Below are 12140 nucleotides of genomic sequence, written 5' to 3'. Positions count from 1 at the left end.
ACCCCGAATGCCCATGGGAAATTATAGAGCTGTATTGTCGCGTCATTCCAAGGTGGCTCACCTTAGGTATCTAGTGCTACCTACATCCACAATCCACCGCCCAGCCCGCACCACACGTAACAATGCCTGCGTCTCATCTATGATCTCGACACCTCGACACGAGAGTGTAGGTAGGTACTTAACCAACACGGACGCCGCCTATCGACACCATGCATCCCTTGCTTACCTGCCTATTTATGGCTGCTTGGTCGTATATGAAGGTAGGCCCTTTCTTCCCATACGGAGCTTCCTCGCTTCTGTTGGCTGTGCTGTTCATGTTCTTCGCACCCTCCAGACGTACGTGTACGTACTTGCTTACCTCAGGTACCCGGTTATGGAAGCATGAGCGGTTTCGAATGCTGTGTAGCATACGACGTCTCAGGTAAGGCTGATGTAAGATGGGCCTTGAGCCGGAACGGGAGTGGGTTCCGAAGAGGCCATCACAGTCATCGCAACGGCAACTCAGCCTTTGCTGGCAGAGAGGGAGAGATAGGGCATTTGGGTTGGACAAGGGGGGGCAGAGGGCAAAGTATACCTACCTACCTACTATGCAGCACCCGTCTTCCGTTCCTAATTATGGAGGTCTATGTCTTAGGCCCTGGGGTATGTAGGTAGGTGTTATCTTCGTCGTGGAGGCATTGCGCTTGGGATCATAGGGGGCATCACTAGCCAGCCTAGGCAATGGTTCTGGACTTGCCTATCTAGAAAGTGAGGGCCGACGTGACGTTAGACATTGGGGGGTACTATCGAGCTAGGCCTGCCCATGATTAGCAGCATACTGGGTACGATTGCAGCGCCGGCTTACTGCTTCATCGACGCAGTATATGCTACCAACACACGTTCGCGGAGTCCCTAGGCCGGAAAGCGGTGTCTGCGGTGCTGCTGAAGAGTTGGGATCCTACGGCGATGGCAGGTATGTGGTTAAGGGCCAGGCAAGAGGTCGGTTCCCACTCCAAATTCAATCTCTCGCTACCCTCGCAACTCTTGGCCGATTGAACTCACATGGGATGGTCAAATGTCGCCTCATCATGCCCTCCCCCCCCCCCCCCCCCCCCCCCCAATTGGTTTGCGATGATCCGAGTTTGATCTGCGTGAAGTAAAGCCCCCCTCCTCCCCTTGTCTACCCCCCATCCAGCCCCTCTAACAGCAGACAGTGAGTTGCGGTGGTGAGCGTAGATGGGTTAGCTCCCGCGGGTCTATGGCTCAGGTCGTTCGCTGGCCGAGGCGATGCGAAAAAATTTTATATGTTGTATCACCGTGGTGGCATACATATATCTATCCGTTACATGGAAGACAGCTACTAATGTACCGACAGTGGGAATTCAACAACGAGGTATGGAGTCTAGGATCGAGACAGATCCGGTTTGTCGATTGGCTGACGCGAGCCTCCGATTCTTTCTCCCCCACTTTCCTAATCTGGTGGGGTACATGCATACGTTAAGTACCTAGGTTTGTACTTACCGCCTATATTCCTATGTGTGCGTGTATATGTACCTGAGCATAGCTACCTGTAGGTACCTGGTAGTTTGGGTACTTCCTAGCGATCCCTCTAGGCTGTGGGCATCTTGAGAGGTGGTACCTTAGGTACGTAAACTTGGAGTACCTGACTTTACCTTACGTGCCTCAGCTGTAGGGAGGTATTACTTAGCCTAGCCTGGGTAACGTCCCTGCTGATCTGCTCTCCCTTTTCCAATTCACCCGGTCCGGGTCGACTGAGCGCTGTCGGGTCCAGCTCAGGGTGAAACCGCCGTTACGCAAATTCCGCGATACCCCGGGTTTTGCAGGGCCATTCGGCTCTGCGAGGGTTGGCCCTGGGGCTCGAGGCTACGCTAGACGTCCGGCCTCGTAAAATCGAAGCTTTTCATCCCCGGCTTTTGTCTGCTGGGCAAGACGATGATCGTGGCCGAGGAACAACTCCTCCTCGCGCGCATGCATGCCGGTGGTTACACATATGCACGAGTTGCCGACCCGCGACGCAGCCATAGCTTGCGACGACAGCGAGCCGTTGGGGAGTCGGGGATGGAGAGAGGTCTGATGCCGGGCGGCATGGGAAAAGATGCGGTAGCAGCTGGTTAGCCATGATTACCCATGACGCGCTGGAGCGCTTGACTGCCGCAACAGTGCATGGTGGTGACCCAAGATTCCCAGCGACGATCACGAGCCAGACCCTCTTTTCCAAACAGCATACGTGTAAGACCACTACTTACGATATGTACAGTATGTGCCTACAACCCTACCACCACGTAGTAAGCGTAATATACGAAGATTCGTATATTTATAGGGGGGAAAGGGGGGAAGTGATCCAGTATTCATATCGGCTGGCGTGCGACGGCACGTAAATAGGTACCTCCTAAGGTAGGTGGTACCTATGTACCTATCTCATTACACCGGCACATAGGTGTTGATCAGGGTGCAGGCAGGCTGACCGAATTTGTATAGTTAATGTCTCTTGCTGGTACGATTCAACGGTAGGAGGATGGTCGTACGTATGTAGGTACGGGGCACATACACACCTCCGGGATTGTAGGCTGCCGCTGTTAATTGACACGGAATAAATCGAGGTTAATAATGTGCCTGACCTGAACACACCTATGTACCTACCTAGGTGGGTAAGAAGAGGTACCTAGGTAGGTAGGTAGGTACCTATATGGATATATGAATATGCATGAGTGCATCTAACCAAGATGCAATGCTGTAATTAAAGGACTTAGTTATAGCGATTGAGCCGGCTTCTTCTCATCTTCTCCGGACGTACACTGCATGGTCCTACCCTTCATTCCCTGTCTGCTCTCTTTCCGCACTCTTTCCATTCCTTCACTCGCTTTACTCTCTCTTCAACTCTCGTTTTCGAACTTTTTTTCCTTTCCAATTTGTTTCCCCCCTCCTCGACAAACAGGTCCATTTCGGGCGGTGCGGTCCATATAAGATATAGTTTGTATGGGATGCGCGGGTCAGAGACGCAATCCTGCCAGTGAGTGGCTTTCCCAGGTTCGAACTCGACTGCCAGGAACCGAATCCCTGGCGCGGTTGGCCAAGACGCGCGCAGCTTATCGACTTTCGGACGGGGTACCTACGGACCAGTCAATAGGCGGGAGCCGGCCTAGTCATGCGACCATTTGGCCCTGAGTCTCTGGGTGACAAGTCGAGAACGTACAACGAAGAAGAAGCACGACGAGCACAACAAACACAAGCCTCAACAGGAAGGACGTGTGTCAGAGGAGACGAGCTGGCCTCAAACTGGCCCCGAATTGTCCGTGGGAGGGAGCTTTAGCTCGACGAATCGTCAGCAGGAGGCGTCATCCTATAACCAGCCCGTCGGCTCGCCAAGCCAATTTTGAGTACGAACCCATTCGACAAACAAAAGAAAAGGACAAGGACGCGCGCAAGGTCAGTGTGGTCGTGGCCGAGTCAACAATCCTCTTAATATACATACCTTACTCAGGACGTAACACCGGAGGGGGGGCGATTCCCGGTCAACAATCGCAGTTGTGCATACAATTTGAGCCTCTCTCCCTCTCTCATTCTCCCTCTCCTTCACCCTCTACTTCTACCCCTCGATTCCCACGCATACCTACACATACGTAGAGAGATACATTCGGAGAGTACCCCAGGTCGAACGACGACGTACCCATCGTAATTAGAGCATTGCACCCCGGACGACGATCCTACACGCACCCGGACCGCCGCTAGCAGCACTAGTTCGCGAGGGCCAGGCGAAAGAGGAAGAATTGAAGACGGAGGCAACCCTCTAATATTGTGTCCTATATTATACCCGCGTCAGATCCGTCCGTCACCATGTGGGAGCGTTTTCGTAATGCTCCCAAGGATGGTAGCGCACCCCTAAACAGGAAGAAACTTGAGGCCTGGCAGAACATGCGCTCGTCGTCCGCATCTAACAATCGCGGCGTAAGGGGAGGCGACGACCGATACCAGTATTCTGTTCGAGGCGGCCCCGCGCCCCCAAGGCCACCCAGAGATTTCGACAGCAGCGTTAGCGACGATTATATGTCTGGGAGGTGAGATTCCGTCCGTTCTCTTTAAACCTTCGGGTGCCATGAATTTTTGTTTGGCTGTCCCCCCTCCTTCCCTATTTCCGCACGACGGGACCGGGCGACATCGACGGCGGCTTGCTGCATGTCGTAGTAATCACATGCCATAAATAGCCACCCCCAACCGAACTGTCAGCGGATTCTAGGGCCGAGCGGATAATACGACGACCCCCTCAAGATGGGAAAAACGGGGGGTGGTTGGGAAGGCTAAAGAAATCGTCATCCTTACACTGCGTTCGTCGTAGTTGTCGTGCGCAACCACCCTTCGCAGATCTGCTGTTACGCCGCGCGTCCCTTTTCAGACTCCCAAGATGCTAACACCCTACTATCGCAGCAGGCACCAGAACCGCCAAAGTCTCCAGCCTGCACCACCCGTGCAGGCGCCTCATTCCTACCGCAACTCAATCTACGGGCGTCCTGCATCTTCCATATACTCGCAGCCGTCGCCGGCGGCCGCTACCTTCGCCGCTCACCAGCTACGAGCCGAAGCCGCGTATCGCGACCCTACCGAGATCTCCCCGCCGAGTTCCCCTGACATACTGTCCCCCCGGGACGGGTAAGTACTGTCGCGTGTTCTTTGTCTCTGCGGATTATAGGAAAGAAAGTGGCAAGCCGATGATGGTAAACGGATGTGTAGAGGAGCAAGCACACGAGGGTCAGGGCGAATCTAGCAGAGTGTTCTCGAGGTCGCCCTTCCTCTCGTTCTCGTACGGCTCAATCGCCATGTCGCCGATTTCTCGCTGGGCCCTCACATTGCCTGAAAATATTCGTCTTAGTCCCTTGAATTTGCCTGTGGAGGTCATTTTTGGCTTGCCGCAGGGGATCCTCGGGAAATAGAAACAAAGACCTTCTTGTTAGCCTCAAGGTGGTACTCACGAAGCTAACGCTACTCTGCTGTCTTAGACCAAACCCGGGCGACGTCTCACCCATTGACGAAATCCCAGACATGTCTCAACTGGCTATGGAGTCAGAGGGACTGCCTAAACCTGAAGCGCGCACCAACATCCCTATGATGCGCCGCGAGCGCCGCAAGAACTCGGACGCAGCACTGAGTGCCCTCCGCGAGTCCAAGTCGCGCGAGCGGCTAAAGCAGCAGCGACCGCACGGCCACGACATACGCTGGGATCCACGAACTGGCGAGCCCACGACAGATGTGAAAGGTCATCCGTCACAAGTGAACCCGCAGGAGTACGCTCACGGCCTTGGCATCCAGACAGACCCGGCGTCTCCCCCGCGGAACAAGCAAGACCAGCAAAGCCAGAGTCCGTTTGGTGAACGTGTGCGTCGAGCGCGACAGCCTGGTAGCACGTCAACGGGAGAATCTAGCCTAGGCCAACGACCCGAATGGAAAGGGGCGAGCGGTAGAACGACGTTAGTCGCACCCGTTAGCGACACTAAGGACGTACCCAAATTGAAGGTCCCTCGCAAGAGTAGCAAGCGGGCTGCCCGCGAACAAAATGTGTTACCTCCTGTAGCCTCTGTCGGATCCGAACCCACCTCCTCTCCGGCCGCCCGTATCCCAGGTGTAGGCGGTAACCGGAGAACAACAGCACAATCCTCCGGCGTCGCAGTTGTCCCGCAGACATATCCGAGTCCACCCCTCTCAGACGACAACAGTACTACCCCGGCAAATAGCCATACCACTACACACCCCCGGGAGCACCACCAAACCCCGGCCGGTGACAAGGCCATTCGCCGAAAGCCAGCGGGTGGTTCTTCCGGCCATTACCACGAGCCACCGGCGTCGTCCGAGACACCCTCTCAATACAATCACACGCCGCGAGCAGCACAGACAGCACCCGTTCACATGCCCGGCACGTCGCCCGAAGACGGTTGGACGCAACCACCGTCCCGTTTCAGCATCACCACATACGCAACATCACAACAGTCTTCGACGCCACGTGAGAGCGTCGATGGGGGCAACGAGCCGCCAGTACCCCCGTTACCGCTCCAGCCAGTGCGGCCGTCAATTCTCGACCGCAAGCGCCCCGTCGTTTCTGGATACGAGGACAACGACGGCTCGTTTCGCAAGAACTCGCCGCCGGTCGAGGCGGTCAAGATTAGCCTCGACTCGCCATACTACACGGCAGTAAAGACAGTGGGCGACAAAGACAAGAACAATCGCAAAGGTGGTAACAAGAATGGTACCACCAGCAGAGACGTGGATAGTAGTGGTAGTAGGGATAGCAACGGAACGGCAGTCGGGACGGGCACAGAGAAGTCGCTGCCGCTGGCGCCGCCAGAGACGGAGTCTCAGGACCGGGTGGCGCAACTGGACGCGCGGCTGCGGGCGCTGGGGAACCGGCGGATCAACCTGAACACGGCGATCCGGCAGATGACGGAGCTGATGCCGACAGACGGGGCGCTGCTGGAGACGGCAGCGACGGCGCGGAGACGCGAGGAGGAGAAGCGCAAGGTGGAGACGCTGCGGCAGGAGCTGGCCGAGGTGGAGCGCGAGTCGTACGACCTCGGGCTCAAGCTCCACCGCGCGTACAAGCGGCTCGACCGCAACGCCGAATTCGAACCGACGACGTTGTGGGTACGGCGGGTTACGGGGTGAAGGCGGAGGCAAGGTCTGAAGAGAGAGAGGGAGGGAAATGAACAGGCGAAGGAGGGGGAGGAAATGGAACTTGACGACGGACACGATATGGCTCGGCACGGCTCGACGCGGCCGGATATACCCGTGTTGACGACCTAGCTATAGTTCGTGTGCGGGATTAGCCAGGCGGCGGATCTGCGAAGACTAGGTTTTCCTCGGGAAGGTGAAAGGAAGGGGAGACGGAGTGAGGAGAAGGGGAGGGCACGAGAGACTCTTGCGCATGCATGACCCGAACGACAACTTACTACGCCACTAGACGAGACAGTTGTGAGGGCATTGGGATCCAGGGGGAGGCGCTTGTCTCGAAGTCGATGTCGATGCCCCCTCGTTCCTGTCCCGTGTCATCCTCTTCCAGTTCCTCTATCCTTCTGTCTTTTTTTCCAAGCCTCGGTCTTCTGTACGGCTATGTAAATTAATCAATATGTTGGTCCATCCATCCATCCATCAGGCAGGCAGGCAGGCAGGCAGGCAGGCAGGCGGGCGGGCGGGTTGGCAGGCACAGAGTGCTTTTGTCTTTTTTGCAATGTTCTATTTTATTAATATTTTGGCCGCAATTCTGCCACATTTACCTTAGTCCGTCCTAGCGGAGGGAGTGTGTGTGCTACGTACGCCCTTCTACTGCCGCCACTATCACCTACCCTGTTTCTCACCCCTCACGCTTCGTTGTCTCCTTTTTTTTGGCGCCTGCAAGCGCCGAGATGTCACTCATCTAAACCAACGGCGTGCACCACCACCACCACTATCACCAGAAGCTGAAGCAGACGGGGAAGGGGCAAGAACGGGATCGCGTAGGTAGATAGATACGGCGCCGGCGAGCAGCCAGTAGCTACGTGCCAGCTAGGCGTGAGCACACAAACAAGAGTCACCCGAGCGCGTCGCTGCGCTCCGTTACGAAGGAAGAGAATGGGGCAAAAAAAAAGGATTTGCGTAATGTGTCTGCTTGCCCTCTCCCGGTTTTTTTTTTCATATTCGGAAAAAAAAACCCCCCCCCTCTGCTAGGTAGATAAAACTAAGTTCGCAGGGCTGCCCGCGGAGGGAAAGCAAAAAAAGTAAACCGCCGGTCTCCCCTTTTCCTCTCCTCTCGAAACCACTCACTCACTCACTCACTGCACACAACGCATATCCCGTGAGGGATTCTCGCCTTCTTTCCTTCCTCCTCTCCCTCTCTCCTGTACGTATGTGAGGCACCCGCCCCGCCCCGCCTTCTCCGCCCCTGGAGGGCGCGGGCATCCCTGTCTCTCGTCGCCGCGGGCGGCGTGTGCCGGGCCCGTGTCGGTATCGCGTCCCGCTTCGGGGGGGTGGAGGGGGTAGATATGCAGATGAGCGACGGGTGACGATGTGGTAGTCTGTTCGCGTACTCGCGTGCCGCACCCATGTTCGTGAGGATGTAGGTACGACGTAGTGATCGAACACGCAGATTAACTAGGTAGTAGATATGCGCACCCCCCCCCCCCCCCTTCCCCCGCGCATTTGTGATATGATGCCCATCATGATGCGCCAACTGCCGGGGGGGGAGAGGGGACCCTGGTCCGGCGGAGAAAGGGTCCCCCCGCGGCGCCCCTCGTCTCCCACCTCCGAAAAGTCAAAGAGCAAAAAAAAAAGGAGGGGAAAAGAGGGATGGAGAGATCTGTTAGGTATTCCCCTCTTGTTCCCCGGCCGTTCGCCAATGGATGTTGCCAATTAACTCCGAACCAACTGACACCTATGGCCATTCCTACGTTTTTCTATTTCGTTAAAAAAAAAGGACTCTGGGGCATAATCGACGACGTCTACGGCGGCGAGGCCCTTAACCGGTTAGGCCCCTCAACGGCGTGCCACTGGTCTTACGGGGCAAGCTCGCGGGGATGTCCTCGTCCGAGTCAGTGTCGTCAGAGGAGGAGGCGGGCGACGAGGAGTCGTCCAGGGTCACGGGCGCCGAAGCCGAGCCGGTCTGCGGGTGCAGCTGGGTCGGATCTGGGCCGTCTTCCATCTTGACGTCCGTCGTCGGTGAGTTGTGGCTCGAGGGCATCTGCGTTTGGTGCGACGAGATGCGGTAGCCCTTCCTCTGGTACGACGAGAGGTTGTTCTCGGTGGTCGCCTGCGACTGCGACTGCGTGGGATCGGTTGTCGCCGCCGTCGCGACCGACCCGCCGAGGCCAGCGTTCATGTCCGAGACGGCGATATGGTTGCTCCTCTGCTCGGGGCCGCCGGGGTCGTTGCCGACCGGGAGGACCTGGGAGCCCGAAAAGGAAGCGTTGTAGTCGGTTCGCTGACGTTTAGCGCTCGGCGTATCATCCGCGAAGCCCCCGTGGCTATTTCTCAGACCCATGCGACCCCGTTCGTCGGCGATCTCGGCCCTCGTCCGTCTATTCCTCAGCTTCACTCCATACTTCCTCCGGATGTTGCTCTGTTTCGTGCTGAAGCTGTTTTGGAGGCCCTCGAGTTTCACTCGCCGCAAGTTCGGGTCGAGTATCTTCTCTGTGTCCTTGAACCGAGCAGCGTACACTATCTCAGCATGGCGGAGCTCTTCATTTAAGAGCTCCAACTTTGTAGGATCCAGGTGAGCGTAAGGATCGTGCTCCTGGAACGAGGAAGAAATCGGGTGGACGGCGGGGGGAGATGGGGCCACCTCGGGGGTGTCGGAATCCGAAGGTATTGCGATGGGTGCCGTGAGCGTTATGGGCATGCCGGTGCCGAAACGCAAGCAGACTTGGTTGATTTGATGCTATTATTGCCCGTGAGCACACTCGGTCGACAAAACGGGACGTGAGCTCACTTACGTATTGCTGACCGGCCTTAGTTATGAACCCTGCCCCGCACGGTTTACACGCGAAAAGAAAGCCTTGCTGGGTCGGCGGCTCCTTGGTGCACACTTGCTTCCCCATGTGCTGCGTCGGCGTCAGCTGGGTTATCTGTATAAAGGATTCGGGCGAAAAACTCACATATTTGTACGGCGGCTCCGAGTCGAAGTTGCGCCCACACAGGGGACATTGCCAAACCTTGGTAGATGATCTGCGAGAAGGGTTTCCGGCAGAATCGCCTTGCCCAAGCTGAGTATTCGACGCAAGCTTCACGGGAGTCCAAGTCACAATAGGGGACGCGTGGACTGGAGGCACGGCAGCGCCCCGCGGACTCTGATCATCCAGAATGTCGCTGTCCTCGTAGCCGAGGCGCTCGGCCCGGGCGAGAGCACTGATCAGCGAGCGGGCATCGATGGTTCGCAACCTCTTCTCCAAGGCCAAATCGAGGAACGAATTGCTGGCCTTGTCCAGTATTTCGCTGGCGAGTTCGTCGAGATCGCTTGGCTTGAAATGGTGGACGATCTCGTGCTTCGATTCGGCAACCATCCTGCTGCCGAAATCTTTTATGGACCGACGAATTATGGTCCCGTTGGAATGATGGATGATAGCATTCAACTAGTCACGCGGTTAGAATACGGCCGAATACGTCGGGGTGCTCGGGTATAATGCGAATTACAGCCGCGAGACAGATGCAGGAGGGGGGGAGAAGGGGAAGAAGAAGGAACGCACGAGGAATGCGTGGTGGAATTCGGAACCGAGGAGAGTCTTCTCCCAGTTCTCGCGGACGGCTCTCCGCACCGCGGCCGGGACGGACTGCTGGATGGCGTAGACGAGACGCGAGAGGTCATCGAGGGACTTGGTATCGCCCAGCGGTTGATGCTGCCCCTTGGGTGAGGGAAAGCCCTGGGGGGGATGGTAGTTGGTCTTCAGAGGCGTCTGCCACGACGGAGGGTCCCGGATGGGAATCTTGTGGAGGGACCCGAGGGAGGGCTGACGCGACAAGCTCTGATAGGGCAGCGGTTGGGTGGCGGGGGGCGCAGGCGGCGTCTCGTTTCGATCGGAGACGGAGTTGGGATTGGAGGCGTAGGAGCCAGCGTTGCCGAGACCATTGATGGTGCGAGGTGGGCCGTTGGGGTAGTAGGGTCCGATGTTGGCCGGGAGGTCCGACAGCAACAACGGCGGGTCTGTAGCCGGAGCAAGACTGACCGGGGGGGTCTGCAACCCAGAGGGTTGAGTGGCGGCGGTTGGAGGCGGCGGCGGCGGCGGACCAGGGCCGGGCGCGGACGGCGATGGATGGGTGACTTCCATGGTGGCGCCGCGCCGGTTGGAGCAGGTGGCGGGAGTAGGTAGATGACAACGCGAGACGATTGCTAAGATTGCTGCGGTTTTCCGCCGTGGGAAGAACCCAAGCGCGCGTGGAGTGGTGAAGGGCCGAAGAACGCGCGCGATTAGGGGATGCGTGGGTATTCGGTGGTGGAGACGCGTTCGTATAAGTAGATTTAACGCAAGAAAAGAGGAAAAAGAAAAGTGATAAGAAGAAGAAGAGGTTAGGCAGTTAAAGTAGCTGACGGCCGGGGTTTAATAATTTAAAAAAAAAAAGTAAAGTGGGGAAATAAAATAAAAATAAACGGAGGCGCCCTCTCTACCCTGTTTTGGAAGTGGCCACTTTCCACTTTAATGCTTCTTACCTATTATTAATTCAGTAAGCAGCCACTTTCCCTGCGCTGTGTGTAGTAGTGTATTTGTGGCGTACGGGTACCTACTTGTGGCGTGTACTTGTTGCTGCATGTCTCTGAGTAGATGCCGAGAGATGCCTCTGAGGGGAAAAAAAAAGTACGCGACGTGACACCTTCATAGAGGAAAAGCCATCATCAACAGCAGCCTGATCCAAATCACTCCGTCGCTACTGAATTGCCTACGTATGCGCTAGTCTCTGTCGGCATCAGCTAGGCGGTGGTCGGCTGGCTTGTAGCTAGCATTTGAAAGCAATGAATACAGTGAAGGCAATGTTAAAATTTATAAAGCAAATAAGAAAAGGAGAAGTAGAGAGAAAAGTGTTCAGTCAAGTAAGGTGTGCGGGATTAATTAATTTATTATGCAAAAGGCAGGCTACGTCATTTTTCATAATCTGTGGCCGATTTAGCTTTCAGCTTTAGTCAAATTTTCTTCATAATATTTGTATCTGTGCCTTTAGTCACACTCTGCGCATGTCTCCTCCATCTCTCTCTCTCCCTCTCCCTCTCTCTCTTCCAACCGCAGCAGACGGGAATAGGAAATGAATAGGTGTCCGAACACTGCTGTAAGAGGTATGCGGGATACCTCCAAGCAAGGTCGTTCCCGAACACGGATTCAGTGCCTGCCTAATTGATACCTGCCCTCTCACATTGTGTACCGAATCTAATAGAAATTTCTGTGTTGTTTACACCTATAACATCTCATTTCCGTCGCCGGTCGAGAAGAGACCGTACCGATACGGGGGTATATATACGGCAGATGCCTTACGTACCCAGGTAGGTACCTTTAGCCTGTTTGTCGGTTTTATATGTACGGAGCCGAGGAAAAAGACCGGAACGGTACATGCCCAATCTCGCCAGCGTGGCAACCTACATTAATCTAAGCGCCTAGATGATAACACGTCATACGTAACATAACGAGTACTACAATGCAGTATAA

The 12140-nt window shown here is 55.8% G+C and overlaps 2 protein-coding genes across 2 annotated transcripts; one reads left to right on the top strand and one right to left on the bottom strand.

The window, feature by feature from the left end:
- Positions 1–3284: 3284 nt before the first annotated feature.
- Positions 3285–7169, top strand: GGS23DRAFT_572592 (uncharacterized protein). Its single transcript, XM_051516634.1, has 5 exons — positions 3285–3304; positions 3473–3795; positions 3873–4055; positions 4426–4644; positions 4992–7169. Exons 3-5 carry the CDS (start codon positions 3913–3915, stop codon positions 6646–6648), a joined length of 2019 nt encoding a protein of 672 aa, XP_051370794.1. The 5' UTR covers positions 3285–3304; positions 3473–3795; positions 3873–3912; the 3' UTR covers positions 6649–7169.
- A 1098-nt stretch (positions 7170–8267) lies between these two features.
- On the bottom strand, positions 8268–11077 carry GGS23DRAFT_103928 (uncharacterized protein). The gene is made up of 4 exons (XM_051510949.1): positions 10197–11077; positions 9609–10082; positions 9447–9554; positions 8268–9391 (listed from the first exon to the last, which is right to left on the bottom strand). The coding sequence occupies exons 1-4, from the start codon at positions 10773–10775 to the stop codon at positions 8474–8476; spliced, it is 2079 nt and encodes a 692-aa protein (XP_051370793.1). The 5' UTR covers positions 10776–11077; the 3' UTR covers positions 8268–8473.
- Between the last annotated feature and the right edge of the window lie 1063 nt (positions 11078–12140).

This window comes from Durotheca rogersii (genome assembly GCF_024521655.1).
Source record: "Durotheca rogersii strain YMJ 92031201 chromosome Unknown GGS23scaffold_14, whole genome shotgun sequence".
NCBI lineage: Eukaryota > Fungi > Ascomycota > Sordariomycetes > Xylariales > Xylariaceae > Durotheca > Durotheca rogersii.
This window is presented reverse-complemented; position numbering and strand designations above follow the sequence as displayed.